The following is a 25,990-nucleotide window of genomic DNA, read 5'->3' as shown; positions in this document are numbered from 1 at the left end:
CATCATTGATAGCATCAAGTGTGGCAGCGGTAGTGAGGTTGGCCCAGGATCGAACATTGTTTCATTCTGCTGTGCATGGGGTCGCTATGAGTCGCTTCCGACTCGATGGCACCTGACAACAACAACAACAACTTGTGCTGGATCAGGGTTTCCTTCATGGAGCTGTCTCCAGGGCTCCATTCCCACTACTGCAAGGCCTGCATCACAATCCAGAGTTACTCTCCCTCTGAATCTGGAGACTCTACAAGGGAATTTAGAACCTGGCGTCATACTCCCTGAGGCAGATGCTTCAAGCCTCCACCACTCACATTTGAATGTCATTAATTTTGCATACATTTCTTAACAACCGTGTCCATTTCTTTCCTCCCTTCCGGTCCTATAGCAGTTTTGAGCTGAAGGGCCTCAGGCCACATAAGAGCTGGGAAACACAAACTGGTCCCTGCTGGTTCTATGCTGCCTGCTTGTCTGAGAGGGATTAGAAGGTGTGGGCAGCCCAGCCCAGCTGTGGAGGCTGCTCAGAGATTGTCCCAAGGGAGGGACTACTCTACTGCCATTGCCTCCTTTCCAATCACCTTTGAATGTACAAAATAGTCAGAAGATTTTTTACTACCATTGTAAATATCAAATGTAGGATAACAAAATAGTTCCTAAATGAGGCTGTTGGTGTTAAGTACCTTGAGTAAGTTCTGACTCATAAAGACCCCTGCATAGGGTTTCTGAGAAGGTGCTGGTGATCCTGAACCACTGACCTTGGGGTTCAAACCGACCTTGATGTCTAGCACATTAACTCACAGATATAATAATATCTATACTATATTCACTAATTTTTTTAACCTAAAAATGGGAGTTAACCAGTTCATATGAACTCTCTGGTGTGGTGCTGTGGGTTAATGTGCTGGACTATAAATGTCAATTTGAATGACAAGGTCAGTGATTAAAGCTCACTAGCCACTCCTTGGAAACCCTATACGTGGTAGCTGTTGGTTGGAACCACTCAACAACACTTAATAACAATAACAACAATATTTATGCTACTTTTACTGATATGCTACTTGCTTTTCAAATTTCACATAAAATCCTATAGCCTTACATGTTTAAATGCTAATTTTGACATTTTCTTTTCCTTTTGGTGTAAGACTTATATTAAAAATAAAACAAATAAGCTCTCTGGTGCACAGTTCAACAGAAATACAGTCAGAAAGAAATTTGGCCTAAGGCATTACTTCCAGGAAAGTAAACTGTTAGATAATAGTCTGAGATTGACCATGTATACATTTTTAGAAAAACAAAAAACAAAACAAAAACCTGAAAAAAGCAAAAGAAAACATTGGAGCCTAAAACAGGAGATGATTTAGAGTCCATTTTGTATTTCCAATTTCAATTTCAAACAAAATTTTCAATGCACTAGCTAAATTTAATTTAAAAGGCCATTAAAGTTCAAAACTAATCAGCATTTGCCTTACCATTGATTAGTAAGTTTAATGTCTGAATAAATAAAGTAGAATAATATATAATATATGAGATATAAAAAAAATGAGAATAATATGTTGTGTTTAATATAAGAATTTATTATGAAAATGTTTCTGAGAACTGCAGGTAGAATTTAGATTAGATTATTCAATTGAAAAATAATTAGTTTTCTGTAACTTTCTCAGCAAATGATAGTGTGGAATCTAATAGATAAGAAATCTTCAGTTATTATAAGGGTTGTATTTTCCAAAGAACCATAAGTCAATACTCTAAAGGCCATGTTATTATCTGCTATGCTAAACTTTCTCTCATTTTATGTATTGTTATTGTCCGTTATCTTATAAGTAAAGGACAGTAATAATACATAATATACAAAACACAGAAGAAATGAAATTGTGCAGAGAGGTGTTTAAAGTCTATTTTTAACAGCAAGAGAGGAGTCTGGAATTGAAATATGTTGTATTCTCCTGTTGTCAGGAAGATTTTCATTAGAATCTGGGTATTGCTTTGGGTTCTGAATGGAAACAAGGATGTGGAACTATATTGCTTCCAGTATGTGATCAGAGGATAGGGAGACCAGAAAAAACTGGGGCAAGTTAATGAGATGGTTGTGAATGGCAGGACAACCAGATAGTTTCAGTGGAGCCGCAATAAGAGTTTCGGTGCTTTGCTAAAGATTATAGTTTGAGGCATATTAAAGGAAAACTAATTAGAATAGAGACTAAAGATTAAGTTTTGAAGTTCTGTGGAGTCAATTCCAACTCATAGTGACCCTGTCTGAGGAGTGACTGGTGAGTTTGAATTGTCGACCTTGCAGTTCAAACCCACATTACAGTCCAGTGCATTATTCTGCAGCACCACACCAGGACTCTTCTCAACTAGTGAATTATCAAGTTTCTAAAACTTGCTATTTTAATACATTTTGTGAATGTAGTGCTGTGGGCTAATGTGCTAGACTGTAAGGTTGGCTTGAACCACAAGGTTGGTGGTTCAAGCTCACCAGCTGCTCCTCTGAAACCCTATACAGGGTCTCCACGAGTCAGGATCAACTCCACAGCACTTAACAACAGCACCAACAACACAGAGAATAGTGAAATAACTGGATAAAAGAGACTGCTAATAGACTTGAGCAAGCTTGAAAGTGAATAGTTTAAGTGTAAATCAGTATATTCTTGTCAAGTCCCTGGAAGATGCAAATGGCTGAGCTCCCAACTACTAACTGAAATTTGCACACATCCAGAGGCTTCTCTAGAGTTTAACCCTTTTGGTGGCAGGATCTGAGAGAGGGGAAGGGAGGGACAGAAGTTGGGATTAAGAATGGGGGTGGGGTGGGTGGGATGCAAAGAAGAGTCAGCCAGAAGGAGATTCAGTAAACAGAGAGTGGGGGAGGGTCCCAGCATGTCAGCTTGAGGACTAAGGTGCGCCTGACCCAAGCCATGGTGTTTTCAATAACCTCATGTGCATGCGAAAGCTGGACAGTGAATAAATAAGACAGTAGAAGAATTGATGTCTTTGAGTTATGGTGTTGCAGGAGAATATTGAAAGTGCAATGGGCTGCCAATAGATCCATTTTGGAAGAAGTGCAGCCAGAGTGCTCCTTAGAGGCCAAGATAGCCAAACTTTGTCTCTTATACTTTGGACATATTGTCAGGAGGGACCAGTCACTGAAGCAGGGTATCATGTTTGGTAAGATGGATGGTCAGAGAAAAAGAGGAAAAACCCCAACAAGATGGACTGGCCAAGTGGCAGCATCAGTGGACTCAAGCATGGCAACAATAGTAAGGTTGGCCCAGTATCAGCAGTGTTTCATTCTGCTGTGCATAAGGTCGCTATGGGTCAGTACCAACACGATGGCACCTAAGAACAACAACAACAACAACAACAAAAGGCTTCTCAGAATACAAGTCTGACAATCTCCTTCCCAAAAGTCCATCCCTTGGAAACCTGATCGATATATTCTTCACACATGGTGTCACTGTGAGTCCAAATAGACTTGATAGCAACTAACAATAGCAATAGCAGCGTATTTGCATTTTTATTTATGTTAATTTGGTTGTCTTTAAACTAGACTTCTCTGAGGGTAAGGAATGTATGTGGAGTTCTGCTGTGGTGCTGTGGGATAAACACAGGACTGCTAAACACAAGGTCTGTGATTTAAAACCACCAGCTGCTCCTTGGAAACCCTATACTATGAGTCGGAACTTATTCCATGGCACTTGACACCAAAAACAAAGAAGTGCATGTAGAGATGTTGTTGTTGTTAAGTGTTGTAGAGTTGGTTTTGACTCATGATGGCCGTGTGGAGGGTTTCTGAGGAGTGGTTGGTGAGTTTGAACTGCTGACCTTGTTATTCAAACTGACCTTTCAGTTCAGTGCTTTTCCTACAGCATCACACCAGAACTACATATGTAAAGTAGAAAAGCCTTAAATTATAACCTAGAAATGTGTTTGAGAGCTAATATTTCCAGAAGGTGCTCTCCAAAAAAATAGGAATTCATTTGGAATTCATATAATCAAGAAATATGTATTTTTAAAAATAAGTTATATTGAATGTAAGCTGGAATTCAAAGTTCCTCACACAGTTGCAGCTAATTACTTTTGTAAACTTGAGTATGTTACTTACAATTATAGTAATTTAGCCCATTTTCTCCCACGAGTACACAAACTCATAGAATATACTTGTTGTTCCCATATGGACTTTTCCATACTCAATCAAGTATATATGATATAGGTACTTAAAATTTTCTCCACCTGATAAAATTCAGTTTGCTGTCTCCTGTTATCGCATGGCAATCAAGTAGAAGTTTGGAGTAATGAAGGGTAAGATGTTAACACGAGGTGTAGACATTCACATTGTTGTTGTTAAGTGCTGTCGGGTCGATTCTGACCCATAGTGACCCTATGGGTTTCCGAGGAGCAGCTGGTGAACTTGAACCACCAACCTTGCTGTTCAAATGGCTTTGCCGTCTGGCACATTAACCCACAGTACCACACCAGGACTCCAGACATTCACATTAAGCGTATTAAATTTCTCTCTGGTGCACTACCCTAACTTGACGTCATAAACCAAGTTTGGAAAGCAGTTTCAGTGTCCTCAGACTTGGTCTGATATATTTTCACAGCATTAGATTCATTGGTCATTTTATATAATTCAGTAATTTGACTCCTCATTATACTTTGCACATTGCAGCTGACATCTGTCAGTCATACAAGTCTCAATCTACTAGATCCCTAGATATGAATCATGCAGAAAATAGGAGAAGGGATTCAGACTGGAAATCTGTATTGATTAGGCTTTAATTAACAATTCTGGCAGGTAACTTCCTCTCCATAAGGCAAAATATATCCATTGTCAGCAATGATCTGAAATATTTTTAAGTTTTTTTTCTGCCATGTTCAAGTAAGTAAAATTATTCTTGCCATAATTATTCTCCCAGCAGATAGATACATTTCAATCTTCCAGTGGTGCCTCAGAACTAAATAGGGAGAACTATCAAAGAGATGCTACTTCTGTCTCTCTAAATAGGACTAAATGATGTACTTGAAGATTTATGATATTTGTGTACCTATTCCAATTTAAAGATGAATTTGTTGAAGTCCTGGTATGGTGCTATAGGATAAGCATTAGGCTACTAACTGCAAGGTCAGTGGCTCAAACATATCAGTAACTTCTTGGAAATCCTATACAGGGTTGCCATGAGTTGGAACTGATTTGACAATACTTAGCAATAAACAATATAGAAGCTCATGGGATTTTCATCATGGTCAAGAACTGTAGGGGTAAACATTGAGCTGTTAACCACAAGGTTGGCAGTTCAAACCCACCAGTCATTCTGTGAATGAAAGTTAAGTCTATCTACTCCCATAAAGATCTACAGCCTTGCAAACCCTATGGAGCAATTCTATTCCGCCCCAGAGCAGAGCGTTGTTATGAATCAGAATCACTCAAAGATGGTGGGTAATATTTTAAAGATTGTAATCTAGGTGATTGTTAAGAAAATATCGAGCCAGTTACTATCTGTTTACAAGTCAGAGAATAGAAGTGTGACTAATTGTCACAGAATGACAGTCGGGGAAATCGTTTGTGTCACAAATGTGCTACATTTGTTGCCTCTACTTTGCTCTTTACTTTCTTCCTCCAGTTTGTATTTTTCTTCTTTTTTTTCAATGTCATATTTATACCATACAAGGTACCCTGTGAATTGTGGGCTTATTCACTCAGACAACAAATAATGATTGCTCACGGACTCTAGGAACATTTACTAGGTATAGGATTGGTCTGTATTACTTCCAGATAAAATTCTGAGGACTCTTTACACACAAGCTGTCTCAGTCCACTAAAAATAATATGCAAATTCTATCGTACGTTTCTCACTGGAAATTCTTAATTCAGAAGTGAATCTTGTTCTTCAGTCCTAGCATTTAAATTTATGGGATGCTGATGAAATTTATGGAAGGAGCTCTGGTAACGTAGTGGTTACGAATTGGGCTGTGAACCGCAAGGTCAGCAGTTTGAAATTGCCAGCTGTTTGGCGGGCGAAAGATGAGACTTTCTGCTCCCATAAAGATTTACAGCCTCGGAAACCCTGTACAGGGTTGCTGTGAGTCGGAACCGACTTCACGGCACATAACAACAAACAATCTAGGTGAGAAAATATGTGGAGGAGCCCAGGACTAAGCATTTTAATATACTTTGCAAGTAATTTTAATACTATTTAAATTTCAGAAATAATTGCCGCTAATGTAGACCCGTTTCTTTCATGTACACTTGCCACCATTGGGAAGAGAAAAGTCTATCACATTATTTCAGAGCAATTTGGTATAAAATCCACGTATTCTAAATCCCCATACTCTAGTCTTGGCAGGAATCATTCCACTTCTCAGCCTAAAAGGACAGCATATGGCAGGATTTCATTGTTAATGCAACAAAAACTGTTTCTCTGACAATGATCCCTCTGTCCCACTTAAAAAAAAAAAAAAAAAACTTCATCCTCAGCTTTCTTTTGAGCTCCAAACCCCTCCTGGTAATTGCTTTGTATGTTTCCCATTTCTTACCATACAATTAGGCCATATAAGGGAAGTTGGGACAAAAATAAAATGAAGGTCTGTTTTGTACATGCTAAGTCCTGTGGGCCATTTATTATCTTTTGGGCTTCCTAGTAGAGGAATTTCTCAATATCTCTAACTTATATTTCCTTAGTGACTCTCTCTACTCTAACCATTAAAATACTCATTTTTATTATTTATTTATTTTTACTGCCTCCTAAGAGGAGCATAACCACAAATATGAACAATAAGGTTTCCTTAACATTCACTCCAAGGAAAAACCTTGCTTCTTATGAAAATACAGCACAGGAGAAGTAGTTCTTAGTCTCCTGTGCTTGACATGCAGCCCCAAGTATGAAAAGGAGCCTATGAAGTTATTTTAATGATTATATAAATAAATAATCTTTCAGGTTTAATAGATTTTTCACTCCGTAGGTAATTCTTGCTATTTCAGAGGGTTTGATTTTGATTCCAAACAGTGGTTGCGTTCACTATTGTTGTTGTTGCTGTTAAGTGCCACTGAGTTGCTTCAAACTCATAGTGAACCTGTGTAAGGTTTCAGAGGAGCATTTAGTGGATTTGAACTGCTGATCTTGCAGTTCAAACCAACCTTGCATTCTAGTGCTTATCCTATAGTGCCACACCAGGGCTCCTATGAAGTCTTAAAAATATCTGCCAATACTCCATAAATGTTTTTTTATGGACCCTAAATAACTCAAGGTTTTCTTCTATAGACTCAGAATTATTTTATAAATCATTGGGTATTATTCTACAGCACTAAAAGGGACCTTTAGAATCCTTTATTCTTCTCTATGCCTTCCTCTTACTACAAAGAAGAAATCAAATGCACAAATTGGGTAAGGGACTTGCCTTTAGCCTTTGGAACCCAATACTTGCAGTGGCTGCCTGAGAATTAGTTGCACAACCCTTTTCTGAGCCAGAAATATCTGGAGAGAATGCAGCTTCCATAGCAGCTGTCTCATTCACTGGTGTGGTGGGTCAAAGCATGAGATAATCAGGGGCTTTTTCTTTTCCTCTGCACCTGGAAGAGCACATTGCTAATTCCCTCACAGATGCCAACAGGCATTCAGGCTAATAGAGTTCCATTCAAATTAACCAGAGCATGTCCTACAAGCCACAGCCGACTGTCTCACTGTGGGACTGTTTCTAAAGGGGAAGGGGCTTAAATCAGAGGCTGGCTTGATTTACATTTCTATTAACTGTCCATCGAATAATTGTTAGCTTTATGTGCTTCAACTATGTAACAGAAATTCCTTAAGACTCACATATTGAAGTATTAATACTCATAGAGGGGTAAAAGTAATTGATGGTCGTGTTACATACTGCCCTAAAATATTTAAATGATTCTGTCTTTAGTCTGTTTTTGTTTATAATTTTTATTGTATGAAACATTAACTTTGAAAACGAATTTTAATTTCTATATAAAAGAAAAATGTTATTAAGAAATAGTTAAAGGAAATTAGTTTCATGTTGTTAAAACTTATAAGGCAGCCAATAGATTTATAAGCTTGGCATTATTTGAAGCATAATGATACAAAGGAGTAACTGGAGTTCATTCATCAAGGGAATAAAATGTCATGATAAGCCTTGGATGTTAATATTTTCATTTTATGATCATTATCAGATGGTGAGGAATTTGTTTTGTTTTTTTCCCCCCTGATATGTTTTGGTTATAATTTACAGCTGTATCTAATGATATATAAAATGTTTTATTTTCCAGTGGTGAACTGCTCAGATCCTGGCTTTGTGGAAAATGCCATTCGTCATGGACAGCAAAATTTTCCTGAGAGTTTTGAATATGGAATCAGTGTTATGTATCATTGTAAGAAGGGATTTTACTTATTGGGATCATCTGCCTTAACGTGTATGGCAAATGGCCTATGGGATCGTTCTTTACCTAAGTGTTTGGGTAAGTGTGAATTGTTATGGATTCTTGTATGACAAAGCACTAACACAATATTTTTTTCCCCATGTAATCAAAAAAGTTTTTTTTTTTTTTTTTTTTTTTTTTTTTTATGCTCTGCTCCTATCATCACAAATTGTATCTGTTCCTCCAATACTGTTAGACAGACTGGCCAGTAGACAAGAATTCCGACTTAGGTGGTCTGAATGGGGGAAGGAGAGGCAGGGAGCAGCCCTGAAATAATCACGTATCTGAGGGCCATGGCCTCAGAGAGAAGTGGACCCATGCTATTGGACACTCCTTGGACTCACTCTCTCTTTCATGTCTATTTATTACTTCTGCTCTACCTTATTCAGTCTAGCACATCAGTTCTTCCAGACAGTTCAAACAGGGTCAGGCACTCTAACACAAAACAGTCCTTAGCTTCACTTTCTCTAATTCCAAATTTTGAAATATTGGTTGAGGGTTCTGATAGGTTCAGAGGGGATGAGGTTTCCACTTATAGGCCTAGCATTTGTTGTTATAAGTGTGGAATTCTTTGAGTGGCCTAACGTGGATCTCATGAACCAGTCCATAATTGTCTCATCTATATTGACTATGATAAACTTAAAAAAAAAAAAAAAAGTATCTTGATAGTAACATCTTTTTGAATGTTAAATTATGAGGAGGAGAGATAACTCTAAAACATGGAGGTACTCTTCCTTCTGCGCAAACAAAATTGTAGCTTACCACCCACCTACTGCTGCGGAGCTAATTCTTACTCATAGTGACTCTGTTGGACAGAGTATTTGGAAACCATAGGGTTTCAAAGGTTATAATCTCTACAGAGGCAGACTCCACATCTTTCTCCTGTGGAGTGGCGGAGTGGCTGGTGGCTTCAAGTCGCTGACGTTTTAGGTAGCAGTCAAGCTCTTGAACCAGTGTGTCAACAGTGTTCCATAGTTTGCCACAGTTCCCCTCAAAACTTGATATTCAGTTTACTTTATATCATGTAGATTAACAATAATACATTATTTTATCCATATAGCCAAAATCTTGATATATATTTAACTTGAAAAAAAAAAAAAAACTTGTCCTTTAGCTAAAATAATAATAATAATAATAATAATGATAATCTAAGGAGCTCTGGTTGTTGTTATTGGTAAGTACTGTGGAGTCGGTTCCTACTCATAGTGACCCTACACAGGGTTTCTGAGGCTGTGAATCTTTATGGGAGCAGAAAGCCTCATCTTTCTCCCATGGAACCACTGGTAGTTTCAAACTGCTGACCTTGAGGTTGGCAGCCCGACTTTGGTAGCATAGTAGTTATGAATCGGGCTGCTAACCACAAGGTCAGCAGTTTGAAACTACCAGCTGTTCTGCGGGAGAAAGATGAGGCTTTCTGCTCTCATAAAGATTTCCATCCTCAGAAACCCTGTACAGGGTCTCTATGAGTCAGTACTGACTCCAAGACACATAACCACCACCACCAAGACCAGACTGAGATGAAGTAATGTTTTCATCAAAATCTGATCTTTTAGTATATATTTGCTATGCATATAGACAGAGGGAAGTGGTATATAGATTATGAATTGAATTTATAAACAACAACAACAAAAATTCAGTTTCCTACTGCAGTTATAACATTGCTAAGTACATTTTCATAATGGATTAGAACTGAAGACTTTATTCTCCTTCACAGCCCCTGCCAATCTACTCTGAAATTTGTTTCAAATTCTGACTACAGAAATGCAATTCATTTTCATGAAGAAAGTGATAACTTTTAAAAATGAATCCTAAGCCTATGTGACATAGAAACTTACTATGTTGCTCTTGTTAATTGCCTTTGTGATAGTTTCAACTCACAGTGACCCTCCACAGGATTTTCAAGTAGAGGCTGGTGGATTTGAACCATCAACCTTGTGATTAGCAATCCAGTGCCTATCCTACAGCATCACAACAGGTCTTTTTAATATATTCTAACTGCCATCAAATTTTATCTGAACACTGGTTTTCTGTGCCTTCCCACCTGGGATTATTTTCAAATTGAGTAGGTTTTTGTGTTTGTTTATATTTTACAAAACATTCTTTAAAGTTTTCCCTCTGCCTTTATGAGACTTGAATTAGATTTTGCAACAATGCTAATGTTTTTCACATCTCCAGGAACTGGGTTTTAACTGACTCTCAATTTCCTACGTGGCTAGTTCCTACCACTTGTGGTCATTAACAATTGGAATTGCCATGAATGTGGGACTAGAAAGATCTCACAGGAGAATTTTGCTATTCCAAGCTCTATAGCAGCTAAGTTTCATATCTAATTTTGCTTTTATATTGTTTCACTGATTTTTTATTTCTCCTTTCCTATCACCTGGAAATGGTCATTTGCCAACCATTTTACTGATTCATGTCCAATTGGATTCTTTTTGGGAGTCTATGCAGATACAATCTGGTCCTCATAGATAGAAATGAATGTCCATGTAAAAAGACAGGAAGAGCTTATGGTGCTCAGGGGAGAGGTAGTGTCATTCAGTCTTTTAAATCTATCTATTTGGTTGATAGCACATTTGGGTTGCTAGTGACCAAATGCAATTACTCTAGAATGTGGGGAGAGGTAGTATCATTCAGTCTTTTAAATCTACCTCTTTGGTTGATAATACATTTGAATTGCTAGTGATCAAATACATTCATTCTAGGATGTTAAACCAATGGCCTCTGAGTAATTCATTGGTACTCATATGCAGTCCAGTTAACTGTTAGCACATAGCCCAAAAATAGATCCAATGTTAACCCAAATTTAGGACCTTATGGAAAGAAGAGATAATCTCTCCTATCCTGTGTTGGTAGTTTAGTGGTTACAAATTGGGCTGCTAATCTCATAGTCAACAGTTCAAAACTATTAGCAGTTCCACAGGAGAAAGATGAGGCTTTCTGCTCCCATAAAGATTTACAGCCTCAGAAACCCTATGCAGGATCAGTAGGAGTAAGAATCAGCTCCATGGTGCATTACCACAACCATCCTGTATTAAGCTAGGCTTTAGAATGTGTCTGTTTGGCGGATAATTTCTTAGTAGACTATGGACCTGATTTAGTACAATTTTCTTGAAATAATGGAAACATTGAAATTATTTTTCAGACTAACTTAAGGGATCACTTGGTCCTTAATCTATTATTATTCTTTTACTTAAACATTATAGTTATCATTAAATGGCATTGAGTTGTTTCCAACTCATAGCAACCATATATAGAGTTTTTAAGGAGTAACTGGTGAGTTTGAACCAATTAACTTGTGGCTAGCACTCCAGTGTTTATCCTACAGTGCCACACCAGAACTCTACTTAAACATTGTTGTTGTTGTTGTTAAGTGCCGTTGAGTCGGGTCCGACCCATAGCGACCCTGTACAGGGTTTCCGAGGGTGTAAATCTTTACGGGAGTAGAAAGCCTCATCTTTCTCCCGCGGAGCAGCTGGTAGTTTCGAACTGCTGACCTTAAGGTTCGCAGCCCGATTCGTAACCACTACGCTACCAGAAACATTAGTCCACCACATATTCAAAGAAAAATTGTTCCAATTGTGTTCCTAGATGCATAAACTAAAAGAGTAACCACATTTGACAATATTTTAATTCCCAAGCAAAGTATAAAATTGTAAAGTAACTCAAGAAATCATGAAAGTTTTGATGGACCCATAAATTCTTTTCTCAAATGTATTTAATACTGATCATTTAGAATACAGTTAAGGGTAAGGGGAAATTATTTAAGCAGTATAGATTTATCTCTTAAAACTTGAATGTAAATTTCTACCTCAAGCAAAGTTATTTTAAGATTAAATATATCTTCACAGACAGAATCTTTTCTTATCTTCAGCAATATATGACTATGCATAGAAATAAATATATTATTTGTGAAAATAATATTGTTCATCTCTAGATTGCTTATAAGGATATGTCAGGTTGATGGTGGTGGTGGTGGGGTGCTGTGTGGCATTGTTTCTGAATGTTAATGGCCCTGTATAGGGTTTCTGAGGCTGTGAATCTATACCAGAGCAGAAAGCCTCATCTTTCTCCCTTAGAATGGATGGTAGTTTTGAACTACTGACCTTGTGGTTAGCAGCCCAACTCATAACCACTATGCTACCAGAGCTCCAATATATTTCAATATTTTTCTTTAATAGGTGATTTTTGTATGAATGTCTATATGGGAGATTCACAACTGCAAAGCACTTTACCAGAATGATGTACAGGCAGTCCCTGGATTATAAACAAATTCCATTCCGAAATCTCCCTTTCAGTCAAATTTGTACATAACTCTGAACAGTTAGTTTCTTACTACTCATAACTAATGTTGTTGTTGTTAGGTTCCATCAAGTCAGTATTGACTCAAAGTGACCCTATACTTACTCAACAGAGTGAAACACTACCCAGTCCTGCACCAACCTCCCAATCGCTGCTACACTTGAGCCCATTGCTGGTCCCACTGTGTCAATCCATTTCATTAGGGGGTCTTCCTCTTTTTCTGTGATCATCAACTTTACCAAACATGACATCCTTCCCAGAACTAGTCCTTCCTGACAATATGTCCTAAGTATAGAAGACAAAAATCTGGTCATCCTGGCTTCCAAGGAGTATTCTGGATGTACTTTTTCCAACATAGATCTGTTTATTATTTAGGCAGCTCTTGATACTTTTAATATTCTCCTACAACATTATAAGGCAAATGCATTAATTCTTCTATGACCTCCCTTATTCACTGTCCAACTTTACCATGCATATGAGGTTATTGAAAATATAATGGCTTGGGTCAGTCACACCTTAGTCCTCAAAATGACATTTTTGCCCTTGAACACTTCAAAGAGATCTTTTGCAGCAGATTTGCCTAATGCAATATGTCATTTGATTTCTTGACTGCTGATTTCATGAGTATTAATGATTGATTCCAGAAAAATTAGGTCTTTGGTAATTTCAATCTTTTCTCTCTTTATATGGATGTTATTTAATGGCCCAGTGGTGAGGATTTTTGTTTTATTTACATTGCGGTGTAATCCATATGGATTACTATGATCTCCATTAGTAAATATTTCAAGTCCTCTTGAGTTTCAGCAAGCAAAGCTGTATCATTTGCATATCACAGGTTGTTAATAAGTCTTCCCCTATCTTGATGCTATGTTCTTTTCCATATAATCCATCTTCTCAGATTATGTGCTTAGCATAAAGATTGAATAAGTATGGTGAAAGAGTACAACCCTGGTGTGCATGTTTCCTAATTTTAAACCATTCAGTGTTCCCTTGTGTTAGAACAACTGCCTCTTAGTCTATGTACAGGTTCCTCATGAACACAATAAAGTAGTCTGGAATACTCATTCTCCACAATGTTGTCCATAGCTTGTCATGATCCATACAATCAAAAGTCTTTGCATATTCTATAAAGCACAGGTAAACCTCTTTTTGGCATTCTCTGCTTTAGCATCTGATGTCATTAATGATATCCCTTATTCCATGTATTCTTCTGAATACAGCTTGAACCTTTAGAAGTTCTCTATCAATGTACAGCTGCAGCCAGTTTTGTATTATCTGTAGCAAATTTTAATTGTGTGTGATATTAATGATATTGTCCAATGATTTACACATTCTGTTGGATCAACTCTCTTTGAAATACTCACAAATATGAATCTCTTCTGGTCTGTTGGACAGGTAGCTGTCTTGCAAATTTCTTGGCTTTGATGAGTAAGTACCTCTACTACTGCATCAGTTTGATGCAAATTTTCAGTTCTATTCCACTATACCAGGGCCTTCATTGCACTTGACATCTTCCTTCAGTGTTGTTGGTTTTTGATCATATGCTACCTTTTGAAATGGTTGAACATTCAGCATTTCTGTTTTGGTACCATGACTCTATGTATTCCTTCCACATTCTTTTTTTTTTTTTTTTTTTAAGTCTGTATTGTGAATTGAGCATGGGAGAACATTGGTTTTACACTCATTGTTTAATTGCAATGATTACAATCTCCTCCTTGCATCATCATTCAAGAGTGTTTGCTTCTGTTTCCTCTTTGTATATGTGTATGTGTTTGGGGAAATGTACACAAAAAAACTGAGGAATATATAATCATTTAAACAACCAATGGGCGCATTCTACAAGGCTGCCTCCTGGCTACCTACACACAACCTTTTTCTTTCCATGAGTACTCAGCTGCTCTATCTCTCCATGTCCTCATCTCTGCCTCCATTTCTGGTCTTGCTGCTTCTCTGGTTAGGGCCCAATATTCTACTCCTGCTTTTCTCCCTTGATGGTCCTAGAGTCCTCTCCTTCCATCTTCTTTTAATACTTTCTGCATCATTCAGTGTTTTGTCAATATAATCCTTCAATATTGCTAGTAGAGACTTGAATTTTTTCTCCAGTTCCCTTAGCTTGAAAAATGCTCATCATGCTTTTCTCTTTTGGATTTCTAACCACAGGTCTTTGACCATATCATCATATTTGATTTTGTCTTCTTGAGCTGCCCTTTGAAATTTTCAATTCAACTCTTTTACCTCTTTTCTTCCATTTGCTGTAGAGCAAGTTCAAAGTTTCTTCTGACATCTATTTTGGTATTTTTATTCTTTTTTTTTCTTCTTAATTACCTTTTGCTTTCTTTCTATATGATGTTCTTGATGTCATCCAACAACTCCTCTTGTCTTCGGTCATCAGTATCTACCTAATACATCACATCTGTTCTTCAGATGATTTCTAAATTCAGGTGGTACTTGTGGACTTGTTTTAATTTTCTTGCATACTTGTTTTACTTTTCTTCAGTTTCAGCCTGAACTTGCATATGTGCAATTGGTGGTCTGTTCCACAGTCTGCCCCTGGACTTGTTTGGACTGATGATATGGAGCTTTTCCATTATCTCTTTCCACAAATGTAGCCAATTTGTTTTCTGTGTAATCCATCTGATGAGTTCTATATGTGTAATCATCTTTCATGCTGTTCAAAAAAGGCATTTGTAATGAAGAAGTTGTTGGTCTTACAAAATTCTATCATGCCATCTCCAACATTATTTCTATCACAAGGTCATATTTTCCAACTACTGATCCTTCCTCTTTGTTTCCAATCATTGCATTCTAATCACCCACCTGTAATTATAAATACATTCAGATTGCATGTTTGGTCAATATCTGACTGAATAAATTGGTAGAATCCTTCAATTTCATCATCACTGCTTCAGTTGTTGGTACATAAATTTGAATAATAGTACTATTAATTGATCTTCCTTTAGACATGGATATTAGCCTATCACAGATAGCATTGTAATTCAAGACAGATCTCCCGAATACGCTTTTTGATGATGAATGAAATGCCATTCCTCTTAAATTTGTCATTTCCAGCAAAGTAAACCACATGATTGTCCAATTCAGAATGGCCAATAGCAGTCCATTTCAGCTTACTAATGCCTAAGATATCGATGTTTATGCATTTAATTTTTGAAATTTTCCTAGATTCATACTTCATACATTCCATGTTCTAATTATTAATGGATGTTTGTAGCTGTTTCCCCTTCTTTTGAGTTTTTTTCCCCACCAGCAAATGAAGAACCTAAGGCTTTACATCATTTGTGTCACCACAGTTTTACTTTGAGGAGGCAGCTCTTCCCCACTTGTATTTTAAGTACCTTCCAACCAGAGTGGCTCCTATTTCCAGCACTATATCTGACAAATTTCTCGTGCTTTTCTTCATGTTTCAATAGTGAATGTTCTAGTGTTGTCTAACAGTGTTCCTCTGCTATTTACAAGGATTTTAGTGACCAAAGATTCAGAAGTAGTCTCTTTCTTCTTAGTCTAAATTTGTCTGGGAGCTTATCTGAAACCTTTCCACCATGGGTGATTCTGCTGGTATTTAAAATACCTGTGGCAAAATTTCCAGAATCACAGCAACAACACGTCACCACAGTACAACAAAATGAGAGACAAGTGGTGGATATCTAACATTAGTTAAATGTTTGTCTTAGTATATATTGTACTTTTCTATGCAGAAAAAGCAATAAAGAAACTCTTCCAGATAAACTAAAACATCTTTGACATAATAATAATAATAATGTTTTGATGCACTTCAAAAGCAGTACCTGCTATATGATATTATGAAAAATTATATGTACCTTAAATTTTTAATGTAATAAACCTTACAGGGGTTGGTTCAGAATTGTAATATAAATCTGGCATTGGAATACTGGGGACTGCCTTCACTCATCATTTAACATTTTTTCCTCCTTAAGCTATATCATGTGGACATCCAGGGGTTCCTGCCAATGCTATCCTAACTGGAGACCTGTTTACATATGGATCCATAGTTTACTACTCATGCAAAGGAAGCCGGAGTCTTATAGGCAACAACACTAGGGTTTGCCAAGAAGATAGTCACTGGAGTGGAACGCTACCCCACTGTACAGGTAGAGGAATTAAAAAATTATTTGAAATATTGAAGAATCATTTGAAATGTTCATTATTCCATTTCTAGCTAAGTATGTCATTTTTATATATCATCATCATTATCATATATATCCTTCTTCCTAGTCTAACTTTATCTGGGAGCTCCTCTGAAACCTGCCACACCAGGATACAAACCTCATTAAACAGTTTGTATCCTGGTGTGGCACTGTGGGCTAATGTGTCAGACTGCAAAGCCATTTGAACCACAAGGTCGGTGGTTCAAGCTCACCAGCTGCTCCTTGGAAACTCTATACAGGGCCGCTCTGGATTGGAATCAACTTGGCAGCACTTAACAGCAAAAAACATCCCCAATACAATTTAACCTTCACCTATTAGTATTTATACCTATCTTTCCAGTTACATTTACTGTATTCATCATCTCTAGTGCTTTACATTTAACAAAAGAATATCCTTTATTCTCATAACTGTATTTTAATGGGTTATTTTGATTTGGGGGGGGGGTGAAAATACTGAAGTTGTAAAGGATTTTATTTTACTTGGATCCCCAATCAATGTCAATGGAAACAGCAATCAAGAAATCAAATGACATATTGTGTTGGGCAAATCTCTTGCAAAAGAAACATTTTAAAGTACTGTAAAGCAAATATGTCACTTTGAGGACCAAAGCACTCTTCTTGGAAGTGAAGATAGCAAGATTTTGTCTCAAGTACTTTGGACTTGCTATCAGGATGGCTCCATCCCAAGAGGAGGATATCATGCTTAGTAAAGTCATTGAAAAAAAAGGAACGAAGACCCTCAGCAAATGGACCAGTACAGAAGCTATCACAATGAGCTCAATCATAGCAACAATTGTGATGATGGTGCAGGTCCAGCAATGTTCCCTTTGGCTTTGCACAGGGTTGCTATGAGTTGGGAATGGAGTCATTGGCACCAAACAAAATCAACAACAGCTGTTTTTAGTTACAAAGAGGCAATTTTTTAAATTTTTCTAAGTTTGTGCTATAACAGTGGAAATCTCTATTAGAGAATGTCAGAAAGTATTAGCCAGCCATAAAGAGAATAAAGTTCTGATATGTACTTCAATGTGTATTAACTTTGAAAACATTATTTTAAGTGAAATAAGTCAGACTCAAAAGGTATTTAAAGTTAATGGTATGCATTATGATTGTACGTACATAAAATACCTAGATTAGATTAGGGAATGCCTAGAGACCAAAGTGTGTCAGTGGACAACAGAAGATGGAGAAAGTGAGAAAAAGGAGTTACTACTTAAAGGGTACTGGGTTTTTTTTTTTGTTTGTTTGGGGTGAGAACATTTTTTTGCAAGGGAACTAGATACTTGTGACAGTTACACAGTATAGTGACTGTAATTAATGCCACTGAATTGTACATGTAAGACTGGTTGAAATAGCAAATTTTCTGTAATATGTATTTTACTACAAAAGTAATCACTTAAAAAATGAAGAATACTAGAGGTTATAAAGCCTTAATCTATATTATATATGCATTTAAATAGCTATTCATTTTTTTAACATTAAAAATTTTAGAAACTTGTCTTACAAACTTTATATATTTATCAATAGGAAATAATCCTGGATTTTGTGGTGATCCAGGAATTCCAGCACATGGTTCTAGGCTTGGGGATGAATTTAAAACAAAAAGCCTTCTCCGTTTTTCCTGTGAAATGGGTTACCAGTTAAGGGGCTCTCCTGAGCGAACATGTCTATTTAATGGATCATGGTCAGGACAACAGCCTGTGTGTGAAGGTAAGTAAGATCCCTTTAAAATAATTAAGATTTAAAGTTAAAACTATAGCATTTATCCTGAAATTACTGGTAACTTTACACAGAAAATCTAGAGTTAAACTATCTGGTCAAGTCAACTTTTATTTTCTTTTCCAAAATTTATAAGAGCATCATTAAAAAATATGACCGACTGTATGAAGAGATCCTGATTTAGAAAGATCATATTATTCTCATCCTAATCCTTTGGACAATAAAAAAGTGATACTTTTTTCTAATATTTTCTTGATGATAATCAAGACTTTTTTTTAAAATAAAGTTTTATGATTATTAACACTAAATGAATAAAGCTAGGAAACAGTGTAAAAGACTTACAGGAATTTCTTCAGTTTGGTCTCATTATACCTTAAGCCCTTGGTGAGAAATAAATTTCATTTCACATTTTTTTATCTAATCTGCTGGTGGTCAATATCCAGATTATTATATTGAGGAGGAATTTGGGATTGCATTCTCTATAATATTTGAGATTGAACAGATTTGAGTGTAATATTTGATGGAAATAAAATAGTAGGATGCATATTGTGTATACATAAAATAAGGTAAAATGTAAATAACTGGTGAATATAAGTGGTGAATGTCCTTAAATGATATACAAAAATTTCTTATTCAATATATGCTAATTTTGTATATTGTAATTTGTTCCAGATATACATTTGCAAAAGTAAGTTAAAACAGTTTTATAATAAAAATTTAAAATTTGCTTTTCTAATTAAAAGTTAAAATTATCAATGCTGAATTTACTTATTTGTCACATTTATAATTCAGGACTTTTTGAAGGACTCTGCCTTAGTTTTCTAGTGCTGCTGTAAGAGAAATAGCACAAGTAGCTGATTTTAACAATAGACATGTATTCGCTCACAGTACAGGAGATATCCCTATTCAGGTTGCTGGCTCTAGTCAGTTCTGGAGTAAGTTCTTTGTCATCAGTCTTCTCCTGGTTCTCGGAGGTTTACACCACAATCATGCTGCTCCAAAGGACATACTCCATTCCTGGTTCTTCTTTCAGGGTGGTAGTCAGGTCCCTCTGATCTCTGCTTACTTGGTCAATCTCTTTTATATCTCAAAAAAGATAAAACCTAATCCTATTTATGGTATCCTACATCATTTACATATCTGCCAAAACATAGAAAAACTACATCAGATCCCCAAATAGAGGATAATCATATAATACTGAGAATCATGGCCTACCCAAGTAGCCATAGATTTGGGGACATAATTCAATCCATAACAACAAACATTATGAATAAATAGTTACAAAATTTACAGTCCAGACGTGAATTATATGGAGTCATTATCACAAAGTCTTCATGCTAATTTTTATTGTTGTTTGTGTAATGCCTCTATAGTATTTTTATATTTACAGTATAACAATAAGTCAAAAAGTATTGCTTTAAGGTTATAGTTTATCCATGTGTCGATTTATTTCAAACAAAACATATATAAGTGTATTTCTGCAAACAGTGTATGTCTTCAGGCAAGTTCTCTAAGTAATATACTTGTCTGAGTCTCATTAAGGGTAGCTTCAATCAAAACAGTGGCTTCCGAAGGGATCTGCTGGGTGAGTTAATTAATGAAGAGAAGTCAGTTCAGAGGTTATGGTGACTGTTTTCTGGGATTTCCAATAGATAATCTTGATTCATTTTCTTAAAGTCAAAGGAAGGGGGCTTTTTATAAGAAAGTTTTAAGAAAATTTAAAACTGCATTGGTGAGAAAAAGGCCAGTTGTACAGAATATATAGATATAGATAGATATATAGATATTTCCCCATCACAATACACAAGCTCATTTTTTGAGGATTGCAAGAGTAATCCTATAAAAATTTCATCAGGAAACCTTACCCTACCTAACCTACAACTATGTAGTTACCCTTTCAGGCTTCATTTTATTCCTGGCATTCAAGGAACATTGAAAAAAAAAAAATGCAATTTGAATCACTTGATGATGCCAAAACTTCCATTTTCATGTGGTGTAAATAGAAGAGTATAGAAATCTTCAGGGAAGTGTTAAAGATAGAAATACCTAGATGGAGGATATATTGAGAAACAGTAGCTTCACATTTTCATATTTTAAAAATAATATTTCTAAAGTTCTGTAGCAATACATTCATACTTTTGTATTTTCTCACGTGTAATAGATAATTGGTATGGGTCAATTAGCTATTTGAAATTTCTAGAGGTAATCTAAAGCTTACTGAAATTAAAAAAAAAAAACAAAAACCACAACATTTTTCCAAGAATGCTGAGTATAATTTTAAGCTTAATTTTTGTCCTAAAACCCAAAGTTTGCCACATGCAAGAAAACTAACTGAAATATTAATTATTCTACAAAGCACCATTTGGTCCAATACATTCTATATTGAGTTTACCTCAAGCACTTTGCAAAGTAAAGTGTTGGAAAGAATTAAAACAGTTAAGAATGAGTCATATTTTTTCCACAGAAATCAGATTCTTATAAAGCTATAATAATATAACACACTATGCATTCTGTTTTTAAAAAGCATAGATGAATTCATTTATTTCAAGAGATCTTAATTGGATTTTACTCCATAATGTATTTAACTTATACTGTGCAAAATATTTTTAAAATAGTACTTAGTTTCTCTAAAGTAAGAAATTAAACTATTTCCTATAAAATCCTCAGAAATGTGACATCCATATCATCAGCCAAAACAAGGCCAAGGGCAGACTGTGGAACAGATCATCAACTGCTCATATGCAAATTCAAACTGAAGCTGAAGAAAATGAAAACAAGTTAACAAGAAACAAACAGTGACTTTGAATTTATCTCACCTGAATTTAGAGATAAGCTGAAGAACAGATTTGATGCATTAGACACTAAAGACTGACGCCCAGAAGAGCTTTGGGATGACATCAAGAACATTGTACAGGAAAAAAGCAAAAAGTCATTAAGAAGACATGAAAGAAGGAAAATACTAAAATGGATGTCAGAAGACACTCTGAAACTTACTCTCCATCATAAAGATGGTAAAGCAAATGGAAGAAGTGAGGAGGTACAAGAGTTGAACAGAAAATTTCAAAGGTCATCTAGAGAAGACAGGGTCAAATATTATAATGAAATGTGCAAAGACCTGGAGTTAGAAAACCAAAAGAGAAGAAAATGTATCGCATTTTTCAAGCAGAGGGCTCTTAAGAAAAAATCTAGATATTGACTTACTTCTGGTAATAAAGGATTCTATGAGCAAATGATGGAGCCCTGGTGTGGTGCTGCAGGTTAATACACTGAACTACAAAGTCGGTTTGAAGTGCAAGGTTGATGGTTCAAACTAACCAACTGTACCTCATAAACCCTATACAGGGTGGCTGTGGGTTGGAACTGACTCAACAGCACTTAACAACAATAAAAAACAACATGTGCAAATTATTGAATAATGCAGAAAGAATCAAAAGAAGATGGAAGGAACACACGGAGTTACTGCACCAAAAAGAAATGGTTGATGTTCAAGAGGTAGCATATGATCAAGAGCCAATAAATCTGAAGGAAGAAGTCCAAGGAGTATTGAAGGCATTGGCAAAGAACAAGGCACCAAAGATTGATGGGGTACAAATTGAAATCTTTCAACAAACTGATGTGGTACTGAAGGCACTCACTTCTCTATGTCAAGAAATTTGGAAGCCAACTACCTGCTCAAGTGACTAGAAGATTTATTTATTTGTACCCATTCCAAAGAGAGGTGAACCAAAAGAATGCAGAAATCGTCAGACAATATCATTGATATCTAATGTGAATAAAGTTTTGCTAAAGGCAATACAGAAATGGTTGCAACCATACATTGACAGAAAACTTCCAGGGATTCAAGAGGATGTGGAACAAGAGATATCATTGTTGACATCAGATGGATATTGACTGAAAGCAGAGAATATCAGAAAGATGTTTACTTGTGCTTTATTGAATATGCAGAGGCTTTCACTTGGGTGAATCAGAAACAGCTATGGACAACATTGCTAAGCATGAGTATTCCTGAATACTTAATTGTACTAATGAGGAAGCAATACATAGATCAAGAGACAGTTGTTCAAATAGAACAAGGGAACACTGAATGATTTAAAATTAGGAAAGGTGTATGCCAGGGTTGCATTCTTTCACCATACTTTTTCACAAAGAAAATGACATTAGGATTTGAGGAAGACTCATTAACAACCTGCACTTTGCAGATGATACAATCTTGCTTGCTGAAAGTGAAGAGGACTTCCAACACTTACTGATGAAGATCAAAGACCACAGCCTTCAGTATGGGTTGCATCTCAATGTAAGGAAAACAAAAATCCTTACCACTGGGCCAATAAACAACATCCATATCAATGGAAAAAAAGATTGAACTTGATAAAGACTTCATTTTGCTCAAATGAACCATAAACACTCATGGAAGCAGCAGTCAAGAAATCAAAGGACGTATTGCATTAGGCAAATCTGCTGTACACGACTTTTTTAAAGTGTTGAAGAGCAAAGATGTCAGTTTGAGGACTAAGGTGTGCCTGACTCAATCCATTGTATTTTCAGTAACCCCATATGCATGGTAAAGTTGGAGAGGAATAAGGAAGACTATAGAAGAATTGATGCATTTGAATTATGGGTTTGAAGGAGAATATTGAAAGTACCATGAACTGCCAAAAAGAACAGACAGATCTGTCGGAAGTAGTACAGCCAGAGTGCTCTTTGGAAGCCAGGTTGGCCAAACTTCATCTCTTACATTTTGGACATATTATCAGGAAGCACCAGTCAGTGAAGAAGTATATCATGTTTGGCAAAGTGGAGGGTCAGAAAAAAAGAGGATGACTCCCAACAAAAATGATTGGCACACTGGTGGCAGCGATGGACTCAGGTGTGGCAACAATTGGGAGGTTGGCCCAGGACCAAGCAGTGTTTCTGCTGTGCAGACTATTGCTGTGAGTCAGTACCAAATCAATGGCACCTAAGAACAACAACAAATAAGTCATATAGAAAACATATTAAATCTTAATATATAATAATGTGCCCCTTATTTTTTGATAGTAGTAGCCTACTAAAATGTAGTGTCTTAAAATGTTAACATTTGCTCCTTTATATTTGTCATTTTACTAATGGGTGTCATTGCTTTTATTTCCTCAACAGCTGTGTCTTGTGGCAATCCTGGCACGCCCACCAATGGCATGATTGTCAGCAGTGATGGGATACTGTTCTCCAGCTCTGTCATCTATGCTTGTTGGGAAGGCTATAAAACCTCAGGGCTGATGACTCGCCATTGCACAGCCAATGGAACGTGGACCGGCACAGCTCCTGACTGCACAAGTTAGTAGCTGTTGTGATAGGCTTGAGTATATTATCAGGAAATCGTCTTTATTGAAAAAAAAATACATTTATGTAAAGCATTTTTTATTACTTTAGCCCATATAAAAATGTAGATTTGATACTGTAACCATTTTTATTTAATACTTTAAAATGATTTCCTCTTCCTTATTATACTTGAAGTTAATTTAGTTTAGTTGATCAATTTGGTTGTGTATTATAAACTGAGGCTAAAAAGAAGTTAATATTTTCTCTCTTTATGTGAGCCATTTAGTCTTTTTATTGATAAAAAGTCTTTTTTATCAATATTTTATTGATAAATAAAATCAATGTTTTGTTTTCTGGTCACTGGCTATGTCTCTGTCTTGGACCAACATTGTGGGATTGCACACAATACTTAATTAAGGATGATAGACAAGGGATAGCATCTGGCATCAAAATAGTTTATCACCAATAGAATAGAAGTAAGTAATTACAAATGCATTGCCTCCTGATAGTAGGTCAGTAAAATTGTTGGGCAAAGGTTGGTATTCTTGTAATAATTCACTGCTTAATCACTTTGAATAGCAACTCAAAATGAGCAGACTGAATAGCAGTCATGACTAATTCACTTCATGATAACTCTGTATTTCTCTGGTTCTTTTTGTTGCCCCTTATTAGTTATAAGTTGTGGCGATCCAGGTACACTGGCAAATGGCATTCACTTTGGGACTGATTTCACCTTCAATAAGACTGTTAGCTATCAATGTAATCCTGGCTATCTGATGGAACCCGTCACTTCATCTACAATTCGCTGTACTAAAGACAGTACATGGAATCAGAGCAAGCCTGTCTGCAAAGGTCTGTGTTACCAACTTTCAAACATACTGATGTGTGTAGCACTCTTTCTTAAATTATTATTTCAATTTATAAGCATTTTATATAAGCCTTCTCTGTACTAGCAATTCTTATAAATATATTGATGAATATTAAGTCATTTAATATTCATACTATCTCAATTTTATAGGTTGGAAAACTGACTCACAGAGAGTTTTAGTGAATTGCTCAGGTTTGGACAGCCAGGAAATAGAGGAGTCAGGATTCAAAGTCAGGTCTAGTACTTAATAGAGTATGTGCTTTAATCAAAATGTTTTGCTGCCTCTTGGTCAACATTTTAACCCCAGTGATTTTAAAACTTTTGGTGAATACAATCATAGGGATTTAGAGTTAGAAAGTTAGAAAGACAAGAAAATCATCAATTAATGGCAGCAGATGGTAGAAAATGTTAGTGTCATAATGGTTTGTGGTTACCTAGATATAGACAATGATGGTGCCTCACATACTTGAACATTTAGGTAGAATAGGGCATGCTTGGTGTGACACTGTAGGATAAGAACTGGACCACAACGCCAGTTTGAACCAAAAGTTCAGCTGATGAAACCCAGCAGTCGCTCCTTTGATCACTATACAGGGTTGCTATGAGTCAGGGCTAACTCAACTTATTAAGTTCCAACAACAAAAACAGGGCATGCTCAGAGTCCTGGTGTAATGCTGTAGGATAACCACTGGGTGGTTAATCACAAGGTTGGTAGTTCAAACCCACCAGCCACTCCTTGGAAATCCTGTACAGAGTTGCTATGACTCATAACCAACTTGAAAGCACATAACAATAACAACAAAAGGGCTCTCTCAACCTTGACAAAGTGACTTAAGAAAAGAACATCAATTGGATTAGGCCTATGTAGTGACAAGGAGGGTGAGAATGGATGAACATAGTTCAAGGACTGGGAATTTTCATAGGTTGCACTTCTCTTGTGCCAAAGATTAAACACAGTCCAATAATGTAATGGCTACGAGTTGGACTGCTAAACTCAAGGTCAGCAGTTTGAAACTACCAGCCATTCCATGAGAAAGATGAGGCTTTCTGCTCTCGAAACGATTGACAGCCTCGAAAACCCTGTACAGGATATGCTCACTATGAGTCGGAATCGACTCCACGGCACATGACTGCCACTATTACTTTATTATTGGCTTACTTAATTGTGATACAAGGGGAAAAAAAACAAGAATTAGGCTTGCAAGCTGTTAG

The 25,990-nt window shown here is 36.4% G+C and overlaps 1 protein-coding gene across 1 annotated transcript in view; it reads left to right on the top strand.

Annotated features, from left to right (window-relative positions):
- CSMD1 (CUB and Sushi multiple domains 1) overlaps positions 1 to 25,990 on the top strand; it is a 2,529,117-nt gene that overhangs the window by 2,434,122 nt on the left and 69,005 nt on the right. The window contains exons 53-57 of the mRNA XM_006866725.1: positions 8,258 to 8,446; positions 16,663 to 16,836; positions 18,421 to 18,603; positions 23,749 to 23,925; positions 24,583 to 24,762. Of these exons, the coding sequence (XP_006866787.1) occupies positions 8,258 to 8,446; positions 16,663 to 16,836; positions 18,421 to 18,603; positions 23,749 to 23,925; positions 24,583 to 24,762 (903 nt within the window). The remainder of the gene's footprint in view (positions 1 to 8,257; positions 8,447 to 16,662; positions 16,837 to 18,420; positions 18,604 to 23,748; positions 23,926 to 24,582; positions 24,763 to 25,990) is intronic.

This window comes from Chrysochloris asiatica, unplaced genomic scaffold, assembly GCF_000296735.1.
Source record: "Chrysochloris asiatica unplaced genomic scaffold, ChrAsi1.0 scaffold00095, whole genome shotgun sequence".
NCBI classification, from domain to species: domain Eukaryota; kingdom Metazoa; phylum Chordata; class Mammalia; order Afrosoricida; family Chrysochloridae; genus Chrysochloris; species Chrysochloris asiatica.
Note: the sequence above shows the minus strand (reverse complement) of the source record. Positions and strands in the feature narration are given on the sequence as shown.